Source organism: Passer domesticus, chromosome 3 (assembly GCF_036417665.1).
Source record: "Passer domesticus isolate bPasDom1 chromosome 3, bPasDom1.hap1, whole genome shotgun sequence".
Taxonomy (NCBI): domain Eukaryota; kingdom Metazoa; phylum Chordata; class Aves; order Passeriformes; family Passeridae; genus Passer; species Passer domesticus.
Window position 1 is genome coordinate 22,163,664 of NC_087476.1, and position 23,412 is coordinate 22,187,075.

General features: G+C 35.1%; 1 protein-coding gene across 4 annotated transcripts in view; it reads right to left on the reverse strand.

The window, feature by feature from the left end:
- The window catches only part of CSMD1 (CUB and Sushi multiple domains 1), a 1,052,894-nt gene that overhangs the window by 53,137 nt on the left and 976,345 nt on the right, over positions 1-23,412 (reverse strand). For all 4 annotated transcript variants that reach the window (XM_064412131.1, XM_064412130.1, XM_064412133.1 and 1 more), the window contains 4 exons: positions 19,999-20,184; positions 10,152-10,346; positions 7,939-8,112; positions 1,323-1,496 (listed from right to left, as the gene is read on the reverse strand). In XM_064412131.1, the coding sequence (XP_064268201.1) occupies positions 1,323-1,496; positions 7,939-8,112; positions 10,152-10,346; positions 19,999-20,184 (729 nt within the window). The remainder of the gene's footprint in view (positions 1-1,322; positions 1,497-7,938; positions 8,113-10,151; positions 10,347-19,998; positions 20,185-23,412) is intronic.

The window sequence follows — 23,412 nt, forward strand, 5'->3', positions numbered from 1 at the left end:
TAGTCTGGTAGTGTTCTAAGCAAAATAAAACCATGTTGCAATGGAAATCATTAGGCAAACTCTAATAACAGAAACTGATGCCAGTTCTTTTCATAATGGTAATGATAACATCCATATAAGAAGGAGCAGCCTCTTGCCCCTCACACGCCATGCCCCTTTCAGCTTTGCCCCTTTCTTTGGATGGATTTTATTCACTGCACAATCAAATGAATGCACTAATAGCAACAATGCTATTTGTGACTCCTTTAATGAATAGAAATAAAGATTGATTGATTTCTTGAAGATATAAATAGGATTTTAAAAGGGCAATGATACTTGGCAGATATTTTCTGCCACTGTACACATGTACAAATTTTCATTTTACCCTAAGAAAGAAAATACTGAACATTTAGAAATTTGGTATGCATTGAACAGAAAAGCTGACCATCTCAATGACTCTCCCTGTGTAGACAATAGTTATGTCTGAATTGCAAACATCTTAAAAAATGCAACACTGAAATAGTTGATATAAATTCTCCATTAAAAATAAAAAAAAATTTATAAAAATGGGCCTCTTCATAAAATTGAAATTAAAAGGAAATAAAATCAACTACATAATAAAGTAGTAAAATAAAAACCGGAAAAATTTGACTTGACTGATTAAATGGCTGATGGTTCAGAAAATGTCAGATAATCTGCCACACAAATTAAGAAGGAACTAGAGAAGGAAAGACTGCAATTCTAGCACTTAATTATGGGATTTTCAAAAACAGATGAATTGAGAAAATATTAAAGGCTATAAAAAAGTTAACATCTCTTCTAACAGATGTAACACTATCCAATGCCATGCCTTAGCTTGCATTGGTAAGTCAACTTGAGGCCAATTTGCAAAAAGAGGCAGTCACCATCTGAAATGCACAGATGAACACTAGCCCAGCTTTGTCCTTTAAGCAATGAAAATATACAAAGGAATTTTTTACTCTTGGTGAAAAAAATACAGGAGAGGCTCAGCAAGCCCATACTTGCCATAACAACTATGCCTGGACAAAGAGAAAGAGAAAGATTAAGTTACACAGTTGCAACCAGCTACTCAAACTCCTTCAGTGCCTATTCCATCCCTGAAACAACATCCATTTCTGAAACAACAGATATCAAGAGTTACTGGAAATATTGAAAAGTCTGTGCTAGGTTAGAAACTGGATCATAACAACCCTTGTAAATGACAACAGGTCCAACAAATATCTGGTCTGAGCCCAAACAGTTTTGAGCATCCAATCCACTCTTAATATTTAATTACATTTAAAATAGTAGCAACAATTCAGTGAAAAATTAGTTGTACTTACGGACACAAACAGGAGTTTGTCCAGACCACTTGTGGTCCTGTAGGCAAATTCGGACAGATGTACCAACAAGTCGAAAGCCAGGATTACACTGGTAGACTACAGTGTCACGATAACTGAAACCATCTCCACTAATATGGCCATTTACAATTGGGTCTGGTGAGCCACAGTGACCAGCTGCAATAAAAGAACAATCTATCAAAAACATGTGTTTAGATAGAACTTGCTAAAATTTACAAGAAAAAAAACCCCAAAATTTCGACTTTCTTTTCAATGAACAGTGTATTTAGAGTCACCTACTGCACTGTGCAGAACAAGTTCTCAGGTATAAGACCTTCAGATTATATTTCTTCTACTTCTCTGAAGGAGAAGCTAATGAATTAGAGAAAGGAGAATTCTATGATGAAATAATAGTATGGGTTTGAGAGTAAAAGACCTCACACTTCTGTGGGGAAAAAGGCAACCTTACTAAGGCACTTCACCATAATAAAAATATAGAAGTAGGGTATTTTTGTTGGCACTGACCAAATGGCAAAGCAATATAAAGAAGAGCTTACTATAATTTTGACATGAATATAAATTTATAAACATTTTCCAGATAGAAGGCATGAACAGGAAGGAATGTCTGCCAGCGCTGTTTCCTCCTTATTTCAGCTGCTGTTAAATCATTACAGAATCCATTATTCCAGGATAATAGCAGTCTTGGCAGTGAGGAAGCCAAGTAATGATTTAATTTATTCTGGATTCTTCATTCTCTTTGAAAACACAGTTGCTGAGCAAAAAACTATTTCTCTTTACTGATTAAGGAGGAGAAAAAAGATTTTTTTTCTGGTGGCACTGATTAATTGTAACTGCAGTAATTTCATCTGAAACTTGTGCTAAGTCCTCATTTTGAGAGGTGAGGACTGGGACCTAAGGCTCAAGACTGCAGCTACAATGGGTTGTGTGTGTGTGTGATCACTTCTGTATCATGCAGGCTGTATCCATCAACAGCAACTTGTTTGAAACTTTTCTTTGGGATTCAGTCTTTCTAATAAAGCCCCTTTATTATGCTAGACATTATATTTCATTCACACCTAATGGCTCCTCTAAAACACTAGAAAGATTAAACATTCACCATTTGATTAGGTTTTTCATACACGCAGGATTATTATAAAAATTGTAATTGTAGGGTTCCTGACGCCTCTAAGAAGACATTGTGGTATTATTCTGCAAATTTGAGGAAAAAAGTATGAATGCAAGTTTTTCACTAATTATACCTCTACTTTTCCCCTTACAACAGAGAATATGGCAACAGAGGACATTGAAAGTATATTTTTTTCTCCTTGAAATGTGTAATGGAATAACTTATTTTTCTCAGTTCAAATTAGTAAACGATCCCTTCTACCCTTCTGTCTCTTCCAGCCTCACTCAGCCTCTTCTTGTTTAAAAGATATTCCAGCCCCTGGGCCTTTAATGGGTCCTTTCTCTGAACTTGCTTCATTTTGCAATATCTCTCTTGTATGGTGGAGGACACAAAAACTACACACAATTTTCCACATGAGTGCTGAAGAGGGAATAATGACCATGACCTGGTGACTATACTGGTGCTCATACATTCCAGTCTGATATTTTTACTGCAAGACCACACTTTTAACTCTTAGTCAGCCTCTCCACTCAGTCACCTGGGTGCTTTCTGTAAAGCTTGTTTTTACCCAGTCAGTTCCAAGAGTACTCACAAATGGCTTTATTCAAGGCAAAGTGCAGGATTCTGTATTTGTCTTTCCTGAACTTTATGAGCTTCCTGTTTATGTGCCTCCAGATTCTAATGGTCCCTCTGTGTAGCAGTACTAGAATCCACACATCAACTGTTCTCCCATCATTTCGCATCACCCTCAAACTTGCTGCAGCTGCATCCCAGTTTGTTATCCAGTGATGGATAGAGCTGGATAGTGTGGGCCTTTGTATTCATCCTCAGTATCCATTGGCTCCTAGTCACACTTGGAACCAAGAAACAATACCCCTAGAATTTACTGGTTCAATTAGTTTTCCATACATTTTGCAGTCCCCCCCATCCAGTCCCTGTCGTCTCTATTTGGTTACAAGGATACAAGGGGAGACTGTTTCAAAAGATTTGCTAAACCACAAAGAGAAAGAAATCTACTGCTGAAATCTACATCTCATGAGACAGTCACTGGAAAAGGCAGCAAGATTATCAAGGTTTGCTTTTGATTCTTCCATCCTGCCTGCTCCCAATTATTTTCTTATTTTCCCTATGCCTAGAAATTAGTTCCTAATATTTTCTCCCTATTTTTTTCCAGGGAGTGAGGTGAAATAGAAAGGAATACATTTGGATTTTTTTCATTTTCTAGCTCTAAATAGCAAAGAATTGAAAAGCAGTAGCTGCACAGAAGACAAACACAGGACCACAGGGAATTTCAAGAAGAAAGATACATGAAATGTGCCACCTGACATAAAGAAAAATATTATGCATTTCTCTAAAATGGAGATTTAACAAACTGCTGGATTTATTATGTGAGTCATTTCATTTACAGATCATTCCACCTACTGTATTTAATAATTTTTCAGGGAATTTTGACTCATTTAAATTAACTATTCCAAAATATTAAGAACTGAAAGAGCACTGCAATGACACAAAATGTATGTAATTTTCTCATCAACTAAAATTAAAGAAAATTAAGTCTGTGAGGGGATTTTTTAGTAAAATATGCCCTCAAGAATTTATAAAATTGTTCATAAGCATCAAGGTTGGTTCAGCAGTTTTATTCTACAACACCTGGAAAGCAAGATACAAATAATTCTATTTTAGTAAGAATTTCATTTTAGTAAGAATTTCAAATATAAGCGAATATCATAATATTATACTACAATTTACCTATGAGTTACCAATTAAAGGATTAGATATTTTACACAACCATAGTTCACAGCAGCGAATTTTCATACAGATAAATCTAAGGCATTGTATATATTAAATATATGTATTAAATATATGTATTTAAAAGTGGAATGGAGTAGATTATATTTAACTTTAGATTTTAAGTATGTCTTTGACTTATTTATGTGTAGTTTTGCACCTGAATGGCATAAAAACACAGGGAAAAGTATCTTTTCAGGAAAACACACTGATCTACAATTAAGTACCACTGATTTTGCAGATGGAGTAAGGCAAATTTAAATGCTTCCAATTTGCCCTGTGCCCTATATGAACCTATGGTCAGCCATACACACAAAGCATGCATAAAAACACATTGGTTTTGTGACTTATAGTTGCAAATATTCTTGGAAGGAAAAAAAGGAAAAGAGACATATTATTAATGGTGTGAATGAGTGAAATTGAAAGAAATCTTGCATACCAATTCATATTTGTGCTTGTAAAACTAATAAAAAGAAATACATGTAATGCAAACAAACTGAATAGGTAGGTCTTAAATTGAGCCTTAGACTCATTAACTACAGCCCCTGATTTTAGCTTTATATGGAGACAAATAATAAGGAATTGACAAACCCTTTCTTAAGATACAGAAATTAGTGTATTCCTTTAACCTGAAATCATAAATTACTTTTACATATATCAGTAGGTAACATAAAGTGATATCTATTTTCATCTATAGCTCTCTTGAATTATATTCAGGCAGGTACAGTGTAGATAAAAAGCATCTCTAACTCATTAAAATTCCTTTGAAATGGAAAGACTCATTCAGAGGTCCCTGCATGTTTGCCTTCTGATTTTCACAGGCTTCAGGTAAGTCTTAAAGGCACCTCTGAAATAAATTTGGGGCATTTTGTCCTTGAAATTTAGGAATATTTAATTAGCAGTATTCACATCATCTAACTTTAAAATGCAAGAATTTACCTTTTCTGAATTGCTCTCTGGAGGAGCCTACATAGTTCCATTGACCTTGGCTTGTATTCTTAATTGCATCTAAATTAAGTGTCTGAAGAACATGGTATTAATATACTTTATGTGGAAGCATGTAAGAGAGACAGGAAGGAGCTTAGCAGCAGAAATAAAACTTTCTGCAGCATGCATAAGATAACTCAAATTTACTTTCACACCCAAAGCTGTATAATATTTTTAGCACCATAGAGCCTGTCTGATTTTGAAATAGCAAGGACTAAGTAATGATTAACCTGCCAGCTCTAAATGTGATCTTTTTTGTCTGGTGAGGTAGATCCATGCCTTTAACAGTTCTAAGCATGGGGCTTCATTCAACAATGAAATCAATCAAATAGGAACTGAAGTCCATCTAAGTTTCTAGAAAAAGAATAGAATTGGGAAGTATCATAAAGGAAGCAATGCTTTTACTAGAGTAATAGTTCTTGCAAGGGGTCCCATGTTCATTACAGGTGGGAAGAGATTCGTAAAAATAAATTAAAATGCAGAATGCAGATAATCAGGTGGGAAAAAAATTAAAAAGTTATTAGCTATAAGGCGATATTAGAAATATGCCAATTTCAATGGAATTTGTAAAGTCTGAGTTAGAAAAAATCCAGCACCAAATAATTCTTGGAGAAGAAAAGGACAACTTCATATAAATTTAGTTCAAGTTGCATATAGACATAACCTTTCCTAAATATGAGATCTAATAAACTTATTAACTGTTTCCCAAAGAGTTGAAAGTTTTAGTAGGTATCATTTCTAAACTGGCTTTCAGAATAGCTTTAAGAATAATTTTCAGTATACGGCTTACATATATATAGAGTGCATATATATATATATATGTTATATATATACATAAGTAATGTACACTTACACACATGAAACAGTAATGCTGAATCATAACACTCCCCTAAGCAGCACCTCAGTGTGAATTCTTTTCCTAGGTAAAAAATGTTTATTTTAATTTACTGCTCTAAATATCAACAAAAGTAGCAACTGGTGTATTCTGCTTCTGCCTATATCCTATGCTTATGCTATTCTATGCTGATTTCCTGCATCAAAATGACATCTTTCTTAATACAGCATATTTAAAATTGAACAATTAGGTGTGAAAATATATCAAGCCAGAGGAGTGTTCTTCATTATCATAAAATTTTCCAGAAACAACTGCATCTTGCTGGGAAGTCACTAATAATGAAGTGACATTTAGAAGTTAGATTAGTTCTGTGAGACAATGGTCACTACTTCTGACCACTCTGTGTCTTAAGAGACAACATACTATAAAACTGTATTCAAAAAAATTGAACTACAAACATTCCTGTGGCAAAATGAAGGAGTTAATCAGGAAAACTTAATGAAAGGCTATAAAAATCTTAATTCTGATCTGAATTACATGGTCTTGTGCTTCTTTTTTCTAAAAATATTCTGTCTTTATTTTTCTTTCCGCTGCAGCCTACTATCTGTGACAAACTGAGATGTTAATGGCTCAAACACTGCTAAGATCACTGTAGCACTTTGCCCACTATTCAAGCTGCATAAAGAAGCCATTGCTCATGGGTGGTCACCAAACCTCCCCCCTCCACCAAATATGCCTCTACCAGTTCCTGAAAATCTGGACATAAAGTTAAACGACCTGACGGGAGCTTGAGATGAGATAAAGATGCCCAATTAGCTCGGGTCTAAGAAGCCTGGGGAGAACAATGTATCCAGAAAGAAAGCCAACTCAGCTAAAAATCAGCTCTGTCTGGGTCCAGCACAGGGAGGCCATAGCCCACAGATGCATTTCTGAGGCCTTCCACCAGGGGACTGCATATGATCCACAGTGTTGCAGCAGATCCACTGCAAAACTCCTCCACCACCCAGGAGAGGTGCTTGGACATTCCCACGTACACCTGAATATAAAGATAAGCATGGAACGCTATGTGTTCTGCTAAAATGACAGAGTGAGGTACCAGAGAAGAAAGATGCTTTTTATGTGATGTTGAGCTCTGAAGAGAAAGCAGAATTCCTTCTTTCCTGAGACCAACTGAGTACATTCAACTATAAGGCAAGAAGAAACTTGCAAAAATGAGGCCAGACAAAGCAAACAACAGATTCCAGAAATAAATATCCTGTTCACAACCAAGAATAAACCCACTGCTGGGCCTCAAATGTTATTCAAAAAGAGAACCTTTTCCTTATGTCTGTATTAGCAGTTTAGCTAATATTTGCATATTACTAGAACCAATATGAGTGGATCTGAAGAGAGCAAGAGTTGGGGTGAGAATTCATGTCCAAACTATATCAGTCTCAGGGTTTGAAAGAGTCTTGGTTTTATTCCACATTTGACTGCCTTTTATCTGCTTCCCCTGACCAAATGGTCAACATGCTGAGTCCTCAACTGAAGTTGGTATGCATCAGGAGTAGTCCTAACTGAAGATTATCTTGAAGCTTAGTTTCATCACACTCTGCCCCACAAAGAACGTGAATGTGAGTATGGGAGATTATTTGAGTCACTTAAATATCATACTGGTTTGAAAAGCATTACAACAACATAAATGGTAATTTTATGTCTAATGGAAAAATATATGCTCGTAGAATAGCACAAAATCATATTCAGGACATAATATTTCCATATTTAAGGTACCTTTATTTTTCATTGATTCAAAAATGTTACTTGACAAGAGCCAAAATCCCGTTCTTGATACGTTTAAGACAAAACAAAACAAAACAAAATGAACAAAATTTTGGGGGTTTTACCTAGGCATTGGGTTTCAGTACCACTCCAGAGACCATTTGCCAAGCATTCTCTCACGTGAGAACCCACTAATGTGTATCCTGTGTTACAAGTGAATATTGCAGTAGCTCCATATACTGTTAAGGTTCCAATCTTATTTCCATTTGGTGGAGATGGAAGACCACCACAGGAGATAACTAGAAAAAAAAAAAACAAACCAAAAATAGAACATACTGAAATATGAAAATGCTTTTCATATTTTTCTTGAATGGAAGACAATTCGTCACTTTGTGTTTTCTTAAAAAGTAAATGAAATAGGAATAAATACAAGAGTTGTATTCCACAGAAAGTACTTAAAATTATGCTTGATATGTCAATATATGTTCTAAAACTAAAAATTCTTTGGGATACTTGCATATCTTGACAGCAGCCAATGCATATTTCTAGTTCCAGAACAAGGGAATTATATGAATTCCTGAGAAGGTTGTGGTTACATTCCATATGTACATATCCATGGCTGCTCCTTAAATACACTTTCTCTGGCTGTTTTAAATGTTGTGCCAGTTTAAAGTATTATAAATCGTTTTAACATTTAATACTCTGAATTGTTATGAACTGTCGTTTTTCTTATTTCCCACCACTATTCATAAGCATATAGCATATATGATTTTCTGCTTGCTAAAATAATAAATCATCTGGTTTTACCAAAGTCTAGATTTGACCAATTACCAGAGAAATTTTCTGTAACATCTGCTGCAACCCACATAGCTATTGCACACCGCATGAAAAATTGTCCTTCAAGAATGTATCAAACTCTAATTCAATTAAAACCATTCTGTAATTTCTTTTGTTTCTAGCAGAGTATACAAAAATATTGTAATTTAAGATGCAGACCAATGTCCTCAAGAGCTTCAACTGTATTTATACATTAGTATAAATCACATGTTTACTTTCAATGGCATCTTGATTACAACTAAACTTCCTACTTGAAATCCCAAGGTCCCACTCACGTATTTTAAACGTTCACTGTAGAAAACAACATGGAATTGGTTAGAACTTGTATAAAATCAAGTACCAGCTACCGTGCAGTTAACTAACTCAGTCATAATCAGAAAATTTATTATCATAGTTTCTTATGTACATAATGTGCCTAGAGATGAGTAAGACTAATTTTGACTACAATCAAGTCACATTAATGTAATTTGGGGATTAGCCTAACATTATAATTTCTAACTTTAATACTGAATATTTATTTCATTAATGTTAAAAAAATAAATCAAACTTTTTGAAGAGGAAGTAAACTCCAGAAAAATACACTATAGTGTGTTTCTGGATCTTAATGATCCATGTCCAATGGATATATTCCTGAATATCTCTTGGGGCATGAAGTTTGCTATAATTAAATCCAATTCAGTCCTCTAGTAGAGGGTAAAACAATGTATCTTTCTTATAAATTAATTAATATCTCTTCAGTCAGCAACTCCTTGTGTTTCTAATACTTTTCTTTTGGTTTATTGCATTTGATGTGGATCATCACATTTTCTACTCACATAAAATTTCTGTAATTGTAGAGGGTGGGGAAGAATTATCTTTTCAAAGACTTGTTAGCAGCTGAATAGTAGCTGGATATTAGGCAACATATCAAAACTACATTTTTTAGTCTGTGTGTACAAAAAGAAAGGCACACAATTGCAGTTAACAGAATCTAAAAAGTAACTTATTGTAAAAGAAAAATTGAAATGTTGGAGAAATGTATACTACTACTGTAACCCTTGAAGTCTGTATTATTCCACTGATATTGCCAAGGTTCCCTAAAACCTTAAACATCCAAAGTCAGGATTGATGTAATTTATGGCATTTTTATATGGAGACACTATACAAGCTCATATGAATGTTTCTCCAACAGTACAGTTTTAATGCTTCACCCAAGAGGTCAAAGCAATATCATCTTCTAAAGTAATAATATTCTCTCCCAGTACTTTCTACATACTTATGCACCACCTAATAGAATAAATACAAATTGATTTCTTGTTGGTACATCATTGACTCTTGTATGAAACACATTGTACTTAATACCTAAGGAGCTGGGATAAATTAATTTCAAGTTAATGAAAATTTCACACTTTCTTACTTATTGGAATGTGAGAGAAAAATAGTTTATTAAAGCCTTCATTTATAAAAGAAAATATATGTATTAAAAAACATAGGATATTCTGTAAACAAGTATGTTCCTTACCCTTACAAGCTGGCCTTTCATTGCCTATGCTCCAGGTTCCATTAGGCCTGCACTGTATGAGTCTTTGACCCAATAAATAATATCCAGGACTGCAGCTGAGCATGACTTGAGCTCCATACTCATTCAATGACCCAGAAATCAGTCTCCAGACAACGTGTTCTGACAGAAGAGTCTCTATGCTGGGGCAGGTTACAGCTGTGAAGAAAGGAAAATTTACATATTAGAATTCAGCCCCAATATTTCTTTATAGCTGAATGTTTTGCCTTACTGGCAGATGTTTCACAATCTAAGACTTAGAATACTATAGTCATATTGGAAATACAAGTTCTAAGAAAAATAATTCCCATATAGTTAGTGTTACAAATTGAACTGGAGTTTGTAGTGTATTTTCATTTACTGGATGTAGTGAAATAATGACATACAGTTATACTCTCTAATGAGATTTATTCAAAGATTTCAGAGACAAAACACATCACAGACTATGGTGGATGTAAAAGGGAAAGCAAATGTTGCTATGTAATGTTTGCAAATCTTGAAGTTCTTAGAACACTTTGCCATAAAAGCTGCTAGCACACATTGAAATGCTAATTACTATAAAACTATATATTGTGGGTATACAGCAAAATTATTTTATTCCACTTTAGAAGACTTTAAAAAAGTGATGATATTTGGAAGATTTTTAGAGTTTTTTTCAGTTCTGTTGTATTTTGTGTTTTTTAAGAGAATGCAGTTACTGACTACAGACAAGAAGTACAGTTTACCTTCTTTTTTCAGTTTCAATTTGATGCTCTGCAATTTAAGTCCACAGAATTCTTAAAATATTTATGATATTGACAAGAATTCTATCTTAATGTACCTATGACTAGACTAGCATTATTAAAAGATTTATGACTATTTAAAATAACTATATTTTTTATCTTTTACCATGTTACTCAGAATTTCCCTGCTATAGAAAAAGTCTGGATGAATTGCTCACTGTTTATGTCACTAAGTAAGATTTACTAAGTGAATACTTTATAAAAAACTACTAGCCCAGAAACAGTTGAGTAAAACTATACTTTCCAAGGAAAATCAACCAATCAACAAGAAGAAGAAGTAGCAGAAATTTAGTTTCTTCATATTTTGCTCAGTGGAAGACAAAAGCATGAGGAGGAAGTGTGTAAAAATCCCAAATGAAGAAATAAAAAGAAGAGCATGGTTCTCATTTATGCTACAATTAATTCATACCATGCCACCAGGAAAAAGACTAACAAGCTGGCAAAATAAATATGTAAATAAATAATTACATGTTCTGTAGACTTCACACTGAGAGATATAAAGAGGTTTTATTGCAAGTATGAATGTGTGATGGAACATGGCATATGAAGATTTGTAAGTATTTATAAAGGAGAAATAATTTGAAGAACTTCCAAATGACAGATTATAGTGTTCTATTGAGCTGAAATTGTAGAATATTTTCTTAGATTATTTTTTTTATATCTTAGGAAGGATTGCCAGTGTACAATCACTTTGAAACTTAATAGGTCTTCACTTTGGCCTTTAACATAATATTTTGACTACTGAAGAATGGTATCCCAGGCAAATAGAGGACTTCCTACTTCCTAATTTAATTTATTTAGGTATTAATATTAAACTGCATTTCTATGGAAAGATTATGAACAACCAACCAAGAAACATTTTTCCATACCTGTTAAATAAAATATGCATATTGAAGCACTCTTTCACATCTTGTAGTGAAAATCATATAAATCTTTCAGAAAATAAAATATGTCTAAATAAGGACTTAATGACTATCAACTTTGACATTTTTATCACTCCTCCTTTCAAACAATAGTTTTATTTGTTCTTTCAAATATGAAAGCAAGCTTCTTATTTAGTGAAATAGCAAAAATTTTAGTCTTAACTACAGGACATCTCAAGACAGGCTCAGCTATTTCAGAATATGTAAATGAGCTGCATAGATGCTACCTCTACGTACTGAGGTCAGTATGCAATTTATTCTTTCTTTATCTATAGCCACACTTAAATTTTCAAGCACCCTTCACAAAAAACTATCAGGTTCTAATGCATAAATATACAATTCTAATTCAAGATGTTCCTCTATACAGAATATATGTCTAGGCTGTGTTGATGTAATCAACTAAACCTGCTGCTTAAAAAAATTAATTTTACGGGACTGATTTTGATTTATTAAATTCTTCATCCTTCAAGAAACAAAAAAGTGACTATTAACAGATGCTTGATTTTGTGCACATGGCTTGTGAATGCGTGCATCAAATTTTCTCTTATGGTCAGTTTCTTGGAAATTATGGTCTAGACACTATTTAAATTCTCATTTGCATACATGAAACTCTGTAAGGGATTATGTCAACTTCTTGCAGATGTGAAAATGTTCTGTTACTTCTCCAGACATTTTTAAATTAACTTGTATGAATAATATTTATTTACATGAAATACAGGTTCAGAAAACATAAATACAATTTGAAATAATGATTAAGATTATCTATTTTAATTACATGACAATCTCCATATATTGTTAATTCTGAACAGACTCTAAGCAGGGAATTAATAATGATATATAATTACCATAAAAAAGAGTTGTTATGAAGCCCAAATAGGCAGATCTGTCAGGTCAACGTGTGGCTTTAAGGCTGGTGTAAGTGGAAAAATTTGGGGTTTGTTGTCCATGGGATGATCTACTTAACACCTGGTCTACTGACACCTGACAGAATGCACTTTTCTCAGAGGGGAAAAAAGAGCTGTAGCACAGGCCTAGTGGGGCTCACTGACAGAAGTTTAAAGTAGCTTGGAATGGGAAAAGGGAAAATACCAGGCTTGGCAGTGATGAGCAATTGTATGGTGTGCCAGAACTTTAGGAAAAAAACACTAATCCCTCAATCTGCTTCACAAGGTGCTGGCTACAAAGTATCAGACTTAAATGTTTCTACGCATGCACACAGTATAAGTAAAACAAAATGAGCTCCAAGCTTTGCCCCAGTCCTGGTCTGATATCACTGGTGTAAATTAAACCCTGTGGGATGAGTCCTGTGACTGGAGTGCCCTCTTGGACGGTTACAAGCTGTTTAGGAAGGGTAAGGCATGGCAGAAAGGGCAACAGGTGGAGAGGGGATGACACTGATGTCCCAGAAGGGATAGAATAGATGGAGTTCTCTGTTGGCAATTGCTCAGCTGAGAGGTTCTGGGTAAGAACCAAGGGACAAACCATTCATGTGAATGTCATTCCTACAGCTAGGAAGATGATGTCAACGGTTTATATTTTGAGCAACTAAGGGACACTTCCAAATCAACTCCTCTTGTCGTTATGAGGTGACTTAAACTTTTCAAAAATTATCTGGGAGAACCACACAGCTAGTACAACCCAGTGCAGAAGATTCCTAAAAGTCCTGCAGGACAACTTTATAGAACAGATTCTAAGGGAGCTGGCTCAGAAAGATGCCCTCCTTGATCTACTGCTTGTCAACAGGGAGGATCTCACAAGTGAAGTGGAGGTTGGCGGCTGTCTTGGCTGCAGCAACCATAAAGCGCTGAGTTTAAAACTTCTGTTGACAAGAGGAAAGGTGCCAGCAAAACCCTGACTCTGGAATGAGGAGAATAGACTTCAAACTTCTCAGGGAACTAGTAAGTTAAATCCCCATGGAAAATATTTTTGCAGGTGTTGGGATCCATCTGTCATTTTTTAAGCATTGTCTCCCTAAGGGCACAGGAATGTTGAAAGTCAAGCAGGTGAGGCAAAGCCAAAAGGCTGGCTTGGCTGAACAGGGATCTCCTCTTGGAAATAAGGCAAGGACTGTGGATACAAGATAAGGTATCATGGAAGAATACAGAGATGTTGCTTGCCACTGTAGGGAAAAAACTCATCTGGGGTTGAAGCTGGCCAAAAATATGGTGGAGAATAAAAAGAGTTCTTTCAAATATATTAATGGCAAAAATCAGTGTAGAAATAACCTTGGCCCATTTCAAGATGAGGACGGTCACCTCACAAACAGGGACATGGACAAGGCAGATGTGCTTAATGCATTCTTTGTCTCTGCTTCGACATGGATGATGCACCAAGAGGGTCTCAGGGCCCTGAACTGGAGGACCATGACTATGAGAATGATCAAGTTCCAGTCATCCCTGAAATTATGTATGATCTGGTGCTCCAGCTGGATTCCTACAAATAGGATTCATCCAGAATACTAAAGAGCTTGGTTATGTCATTGCAAAACCTCTCTTGATGATTTTTGAGCAGTCTTGGGGATCTGGAGACATCCCAGCTGACTGGAAGCTGGAGAACATTGTCCCAGTTTTCAAGAAAGGCGAGAAGGAGGACCCCGGAAACTACAGGCCTATCAGTCTCACTTCAGTGAAAAATTTTACTCCTTCACTGCTCTAAATATCAAAAGTGAAAAATAATCTTCATGAAAAAGCTTATTTTGGGAAGTGTTAAAAAACACCTGAATCTTGCTCTTAAGTGTATCCTGAATATTTTGACTCTGAGTGCAATTATCTTTTTCAAAAAAAAAAAAAAAGTACTATGTTCATGATGAAAAATCGCACTTACAGGAACTTGCTATTTAGTATTACTTGCTATTATTATTTTCAAGGAGCACGTGATACTTAATTGCCATTCTTCAGCTGGTAGTTAACAACCACAAGAATAGGGAGAGGGCATTTTGGACTTACTATTTGGTAAACTTAATGCAGTAATGTGACCTACATTTTTCAAATATAACCTTTTGAATAACTTCAGTATTAACTTAAAAATAGGGACAACATTAATATGCACTGTATCTGAGATACTAGTGTGCTTTAAATTCACAAGTATTAGTAAAATTACAACACAGATTGAAACCAAGTAATCCCATACATCACAGAATCTATGAATAGAGACCTAAGAACAAAATAGGATCACTTAAGCAAGTTGATAGTCTCAGTATGCTGCTACAAAGGAAAGAAAATAAGCTGTTTGTGTTGGTCAGTATATTCAAACAGGAAAGGCTTTTCAAAACCTCAAAACAGATAAACAGAAGGATCATGTGGTATTAGCATCAGTCTGTCAATCCAGTCAGCTATATCAAGACAATCTGTTATCAGTCTAATATATTTGGACTAATTAAAAATTGCTAAATTTATTAACTGTTTTACTACAGTTCATTGAATAAGTACTCCATGTTACATACCAAATGCTGACAAAGTACTTCAAAAAATACTTACTGACCTTAGGATGTGTTAAAGAAAATGTGTATGATGTGCCGAATGTATTAACAAATAAAAACCACTGGCACAATATTTACAATGAGTTGATGTGAATCTTTGCCTGTTTATCTTAGAAAATTTGGGGTTGCATTTTTACTACAACTAATGTTTTATTCCAGAACTACTTATGACTCTTAATTTTATAACTGGATATTTTCCAAACATATTGAAAATTATTAAAAATGTTAATTTATAAACTTATAAATTATCAAATTTATAATTATTTTTCAATTTATTTCTAGAAAAAAATATATCTGAACCATCACTGTTACAGCTCAGCACACAACACCTTCAAAAAAACCCATCTACAGCAAAATCTGCAATATGAAGATTACTGAAAAGTGCCATTAGCTGTTTCTTAAAATATTTGATGTTAGATGAATTAGCATAAACCAGTCAAGGACCTGATTTAAATATTTTAATAGATGTATTAAAGGAATAGTGAAAAAAAGCAATGAAGTTACAGGGACTATCTCAGCCAATTAAAATGTTAGAAGAATGAACCATAAACTCAGTATTCTAGGGTATGCATCCACATACTTCTGTGAAAAGGAAAGCAGTAAGAGCGAAGGCCAGAGAGACATGGATTTGAAAAGTAAACAAATCAATGGATAATGGTGACCCTTGTGAAGTTCAATAAGGCCAAGTGCAAGGTCCTACCCATGGGTCAGGGCAATCTAAAACATGAGTACAGGCTAGGCACAAAATAAATTGAGAGGAGCCCTGAGGAGAAGGACTTGGGGTGTTGGTTGATGAGGAGCTTGACGTGAGCCAGAAATGTGCACTCACAGTCCAGAAGGCAAACCTCATTCTGGGCTGCATTGAAAGAAGTGTGACCAGTAGGCTGAGAGAGGTGATTTTACCTCTCTATTCTGCTCTTGTGAGACTCCACCTGGAACACTGTGTCCAGCTGCAGGGACCCCAACAAAAGAAGGATGTGGACCTGTTGGAGTGAATCCAGAGAAGGCAAAAAAGATGATCAATGGGCTGAGCACCTTGATGATGACAGGCTGAGGGAGTTGGTATCATTCAGCCTGGAGAAAAGTAGGCTCCTGGGAGAGCTCAGAGTGGCTTTCCAGTGCCTAAGGGGGCTACATGAGAGATAGATTTTTCACAAGAGCATGTAGTGATAGGAAAAGGAGAATGGTTTCAAATTTAAAGACAGTAAGTTTAGATTAGAAATTCTTCATTATGAGGGTGGTGAGGCACTGGAACAGGTTTCCCAGAGAGGCTGGGAATGTCCCATTCCTGGAAGTGTTCAAAGCCAGGTTAGATGAGGCCATAAGCAACCTAGTCCAGTGGAAGGTTTTCCTGTTCATGGCAGGGGGCATTGGAACTAGATGATCTTTAATGCTCCTTCCGACCCTAATAATTCTCTGATTCTATGACTCTATGGAAGAGCAATAGAGAAGTCTCTTCCCTTCATCATGTTCTAGGGATCTCTATGAAAATAACTGAAGCAAGATACTTGTCATTCAATTAAGCTTTCTTAGTAGTTACATGTTGCTTTGTATTTTCTGTAATTAAATTCAGTAGCCTAATATCCATGATGCATATGTGTCTTGCTCTATGACCATCACAAATCATATTTTTCATGCTTCAAATCTGATGTAAATGCTTTTTACAAAAAGAAAAGCCTTTCAAATATCTGCCTCAGGCATGATATTATCAGAGATGCTTTGCAAAACAAACTGCCCTGATTTCAACCTTCATTTTAATAGACATGGGAATAAAAACAGACTTATTTATTTACCATTTACCTTTCTGTGCTGTGTTTGCTTCCCATCAAATAAAGATGTTTCTGTTTCTGGAGATTAAGTACATCTTTCCTCACAGCAGCAATACTGAAAAAACTAGGTTGATATGCAAATTGTCTAAGCTCTCTGCACTTTGCAAGTAAGAAATCTTGGGTAACACATGCCTGCCTCTGAATAGCAATCCATTCTGAAAATATTGATTTTAAATTGTCATGTACATCACTAGTACTTTAATTTAGCACACCTAGATTTAGAAGTAATTGGATTCTTTTTCAAACAATAAATTTTTAGAAAACGAAAACAGAAGACAAGGAAGTGAAGAAAGTGTTATATATTTTGTTAGTTTATTATAAATACTAAACAATTTTTGTAATGTTGAAAGTTGTGCTAAATGTTAGCAATTAAGCTTTATTTTAAAGGGTAGTCATTGTCTGATTAAGTTTGAACATCTAAATAATACAAGCTTTTTTATTTTCTTTTTATGTTTTTTTTCACTGCAGATACAGTGTTATGAATTTAGTATATCTAATCCCCAGACAGTTTATCTGGTCTCTTTCCTCAAAAAAGAAAAAAAATCTGTTGACATTTTTGCTGATTAATCATTCAAGTTATGTGCTTTGTACATTGTCAAATTTTTCTGAGAATGAGGCTCACTTCAATTCACTGGAGCGCTGCCTTCCCTCTGTACATGGCTTGGAATTCATATCATGTCTGTGAGATCACAGCTGGTTTTCAATAATCCTCTTTATGTACTCTGTAGAATTGCTGTGTACAGTTTTAGGCACTGCCCTTCAAGAAAGGTGAAGATCAATTGGAGGTTGTCCAGAGGACAATAATGAGAATCACTGGTCCTAAAAGTAGGAAGGAAGAGTGAGAATGAATCACAAGATAGTTATCTCTACAGAAAAGGTGACTCAGTGCACTGGATTCAGGACTCAAGGTGTTGGCAGGGGTGAGTGAGCAGCTCCAGGGGAGGCCTTTATGAGGAGAGGCTGCTGGGCAAGTCAGTTCCAAAGGACCCACTGCAGAACACGGCTGAGCTCTGCAGCCATGATGGTAGCACCTCTGGGAAAAGGTGTTTAGGAAAGGGCAAAACTCTGCACAGGCAGAGAAAGGAGAAACAAAAAGAGTGAGAAACAGCAGAGGGAACACTAAGGTCACGTAAGAGGAATGCATTCCAGACAGAAATATCAGAGCTGGTGTTTTGCTACAGCCCAATGGAGAGGACCAGAGCAGATATCCAAACTGCAGCCCATACTGGAGCAGATGGATCGTACTTCTTGAAGAATCTGCAGCTGATGGAGGACCACACTAGAGCAAGCTTATCTTGAAGTTTAATAGCTCATAAAGAAGACACATGCTTGAGCAGAGGAAAAGTGCAAGGAGGAAGAAGAAGCAGAGAGAAGCCTTTAATAAGCTGACCACAACTCCCGTTCCTTATCCCCTAGCACTGGCTGGAGTAAGGAAAAGAACTAACAGAATGAAGGTGACCCTGTGTCACAACCCTGGGAATAGAAGGAGGAAAGCATTGTTTGGATATTTTGCAACCTTTATTTTCCAAAGCTTATTTCACCTTATTTTAAATGGCAATGCATTAAATTAACTTTTTTCCAAGCTGAGTCCTCTCTCTGTCCTTATCTTGACCCATGAGAGTTTTTATCCCATTTTTTCCCATCTGGTTGAAAAGGGAAAGGGAGTGAACAGCTGGGTGAGGTATGACTTCTCACCTAGGATAGGTGAGAACCCACTACATTGAAAAATAAGTTTTCAAACCATTAAGAAGAAGTATAAAGTAACTTCTATTTGTCCGCTGTGGAGACAAAATGAAACAAGGTCTTTACACTACAGAAAAACAGCCTCAGATTGTATATATACTGGGAAAAACTGCAAGGGGGAAAGTAAATTACTGAAAGAGAGTATGCAGGAGGGTGTTCAAGATTAGGTTAAATGACTGTTAATCAAGGATGCCTAGAAATTCTCTCAAACTAACTTTCAAAAACATTTTCTAACAATTGTTTTCTATTAATTGATTCAAATAAATTAAAATGCTTTCAAAATCATGTATATCTTCACAATTATTGTATTTGCCTCATTTTACTATTTCTTTAAAAATTAGTTGAATTTTACTTGTTTGAAGAATTAAAGTGCATATCAAATTCAGAATCTGGAAGGCACATACATGTGCTGTTGATTAGATCAAAATTTGAAATTAACTCAAAATTTTTACACATAATATTATAGCAATTACTAACTTTGAGATTATGTCCTAATCAGTATTTCAAGTCTTGTTGAAGTCAGGCTCATTTAATTATTGCTTTGATGCAGGACAGAGAGAAGCAGTGGCTGCCCAATGCAAACGAGAGGCTAAGCCTTATAGTAGACAAGTGCAGACTTGTCTACTATAAGGCTTGCTCCTGACAGGAGGCAGAAATGAAGAATGAAGGACTCTTATCCAGCTTAATCATCTACACTAATATTTTAAGAAATAATTTTTGCTTTTATTACTGTAGAATCTATATTAAAAAGACCCCAAAATATAATTGCTGATTGTAACTCATCATGGTGAAGGCATATTATTCATAATAAGAAAATATACAGGGAATTTAATTATCTAATGATTTCAATTCAGATGTTTTAAATAAGATAAAACAAAGATTTTTTTTAATTAAACAAATTTATAGGCCTCTTCTACTTTACTAAATGCTAAATGATGATGCATTCCTGAATGGCCATTTCAGGGCATATGTATATGTAAAACCTAAACATCAGCAGTTAAGAATTTTCTGAGAAAGTTCCGGAAAAATATTCTTTAGAAATACATGCCCACTTACATTTGCAAACAGGCGGCCTCCCTTTGTTGCTCCATAATCCATCTTCTTGACACACTGCTGTTGCTTGCTGGCTAGATTCTAGCTTGAAGCCCTCATTACATTCATATATCAATCTACTGCCCAAAGTGAATTCATTACCTATAACTGAGCCATTCCCAGGGGACTCAGGAATGCCACAAGATACAGCTGAAAAGAAAGGAAAGAAAAATATGATGAATTGGAATTTTATCATATAAATCTTTAAAATATTGTCCCACCACTGAAATAAGAAACATAGATTAGTAATTTTGACATATCTCATTTATAACAATTGAAATTAATTTTGCATCATATTTGCAACAGTCTGAGAAATGCAACGGTATTTCAAACATTGATAAAAACTCATAAGTGAATCTAATATAGACAAGCATTTTATAAATAATTATTTAGTTCAATATAATCACTACAGAGAGAGATTTTTCAACACAGGCTATGGGCAATGTTTTATTGGCTAGAGAAAAAAATCAGAAGTGTCCAAAGAGATTTGGTCCAAGAAGCAAAGAACTGAAAAGATCTTAAATACTTTCTAGTAATCTGCTCCATTCTTTCAGGCTTTCTTTCAATCCTGCACTACTTCATCATAGTTCATATATTTCATGTTTATCTGTTCTATGCATTTAGAACTATATTGCTAAAGAATTTTAACATTTTTTGTCTGATGAGAAAAGCAACCAAATATATGACTAGACAGGGAAGTGTTCCACTTAAGGACATTATTCAGATATTTTAAACCTTATTTACATATTTGACCAATTTATTTCAGAATTACAAATACTATGTGCATCTAGGCTTATCAATTTTCTACATAATGAAATTAATGATTAATTATTTTCACTTTTTTTTTCCTTCTGAATTTAACTTCAAATGAATAGTTTTTCTTTCAAGATCACGGAGTTTAATTTGCTGTCAACTTAGTAAAGTTTGAGTAGCATCTAGGGTGGTTTTTTAGGCTTATATATTAATTTATTTAACCAGAGTTCCTTTAGCAGTATCTCATAATATACAATTTTCATTCAGAGTATAATTACAAAAATTCTATTTCAGTCACTTTTAGGAAAGTTCTCCAAGTCAAGATTGCCTTCTCTCATCTGACTTCTCAGGTCCTTTGCTTTTGACAATATTTTTATTTTTAAATTTCTTTTAATGTTATGTTTATTTTAAGGTATTTATTCATGTACAGGTATTAACTCTAGGTCCTTTAATAAGTTACTAAAGCTGGTAAAAATTTTTGTTTGCCCTACAGCTCTTCTGAAGGGAAAGTCACATTATCTTCTCTGAAAGGATGTTACTTTCTGCAAAATGACAACTTGGAGCAGACTATCTATCAAATTATTACAATGAATCTATTTCATGTGGTCATATAAACCAGTATGTGCATGTGTGTACAGAACCACAAGCTACTCTGAGTTTGGCATCCAGTTTACTGCTCTGTAGTAAACATGCTGCAAGCTTTGATGCTTTCATTTTTAAATACTAAGCCATAAAAAGTGAAGTTTTACAAATGAAGGTATTTTTTTCCTTACATGCAGTCAATGGTAAGAAGCAATTCATTAGTTCAATATTTTTAAATAAAATTAAATAAATAAAATTCAAAATTTGAAATCAACAGTGTTTGTCTGAAATCTGTTTTAGTGGTGAAGATTAGTGTTTTTTTGGGTTTTTTTAAATCTAGTTATTATCACTATTTACCCAATTCAATGTAAATTATTAATTTCAGAACACATCGTCATGGTGCCAGAAACACAATTCTCAAATTTGTTTTCAGTGTTTCCAAGCTGTCACATCTGATGAATTTAAATTAAATACAACACAGTACTTAGAAAACTATTACAATGAGGAGATATAACCATTATAAAATGATGAATGATTACTTCATTTCAGTATTCCTTCCGTCTGGAATTTGTCATATTGCTAACAGAATTAGAACAATAGGAATGTTCCTAAATAAGCTGCCTCCTTTATTACATAACTTGGCACTTTTTGTATCCTAACCAGAAATATTTTCCTCTTATCAAAACTGAGTATTTCTCTATCAGTGGGCAGGGGCTGAGCCCCCTGCCAGTGGAAGGAATAGCACTGGGACAGAAAAGGTAGAGAAAAGTGATAAGGAAGGGGTTCTGGAAGTTCACTTTTAACTGCTCTGAGTCATGTAAGAGAAAGTGGAGAAAGGAAAGGAGAAAAGCAAGTTCTGCAGCTTCTGAGAGCATGTCTTTCTATTAGAAGTAATTTTCCACATGGTGACCACAGCAGGAGTGGTAGTTTTTCAGGTCTCTGGTACACTCAACACAGTCAGCATAAGCATATCTGGTTACATGCTCTACATTCCCTAAAGATCAGCTGAATCCTTTACCTACAACTAGAACCAACTCTGATCTTCTGTCAGGCAAGCAATACTTGCAACATTTGTCTGCATGGTGAATTGATGGAAAGTTAAACTCACACTCTACTTTAGTACATCACAACAATGTCAATGCATTTCAAGTTGTGGTTACTGTGAAGGATTTCAGTGTGCCCAATGTCTTGCACTGTGCCTCCACTCATCCTAACACGTCTTACAGTTCTCTTCTGACTTGTGACAATGTGTCTGAATGCTTTTGGTTAAGATTTAACTTATTACATTTAACTGCTGATATTTTCAGGTCTCCTTTCTCATATCAAAACAGTAACCTCTGTGTTAAGTCTGCATACGTTTAATTGTATAAAACCAAAATCTCAAAACTATGATTCTATCCACCTATCCCATGTATGTGCCCATCTGCATATACAGGTGGACCTAATTTTATTTCCCTCTAAATACTCCAAACATGAAATAACTTCAAATACCTTAGTGAAGCAAGAAGCCTTTATTATGCCATTTGAAAACAAAACAAACAAAAAAAAACCCCCAACAAACCAATCCAGGTCTGTTTAGTTCATGGTAGAGCTAATAATTCTGTCAACATTTGTTCTTCACCTTTAGCAATAACCTTTCTAGAGACACACTGAAAAGTTCAAGACTGTGTAGCTCTTATGTGCAAGCTATTTTAAGGAACAAAAGATGTACCATGCCTGCTCACACACAGGTAGGCCTCTCAGTTATGTCAGGTCTGATGCAAGGTCCAGTATGCTAAAGCACCTCAAAATCTATGCTTAGCTGTCACACTTCAGCACTTTCATCCTCAGAGTGTACCTCAGCCATTAATGTGTCCATTCTTTCCTTAGCTGTTTCTAAATCTTGTACTGCTAAATTGTCAGGCTTTTCTCACTGCTGCTTTAGCTACTTATCATAAAAGCAGTTTGGGCATTCTGGCGCTGTTCCAGTTAGAGTCTTATCTGCTTATTTTTTGTACGCTTGTCTCCCAGCGCCTGGGATTGGAATGAACTATTCCTGTTGCT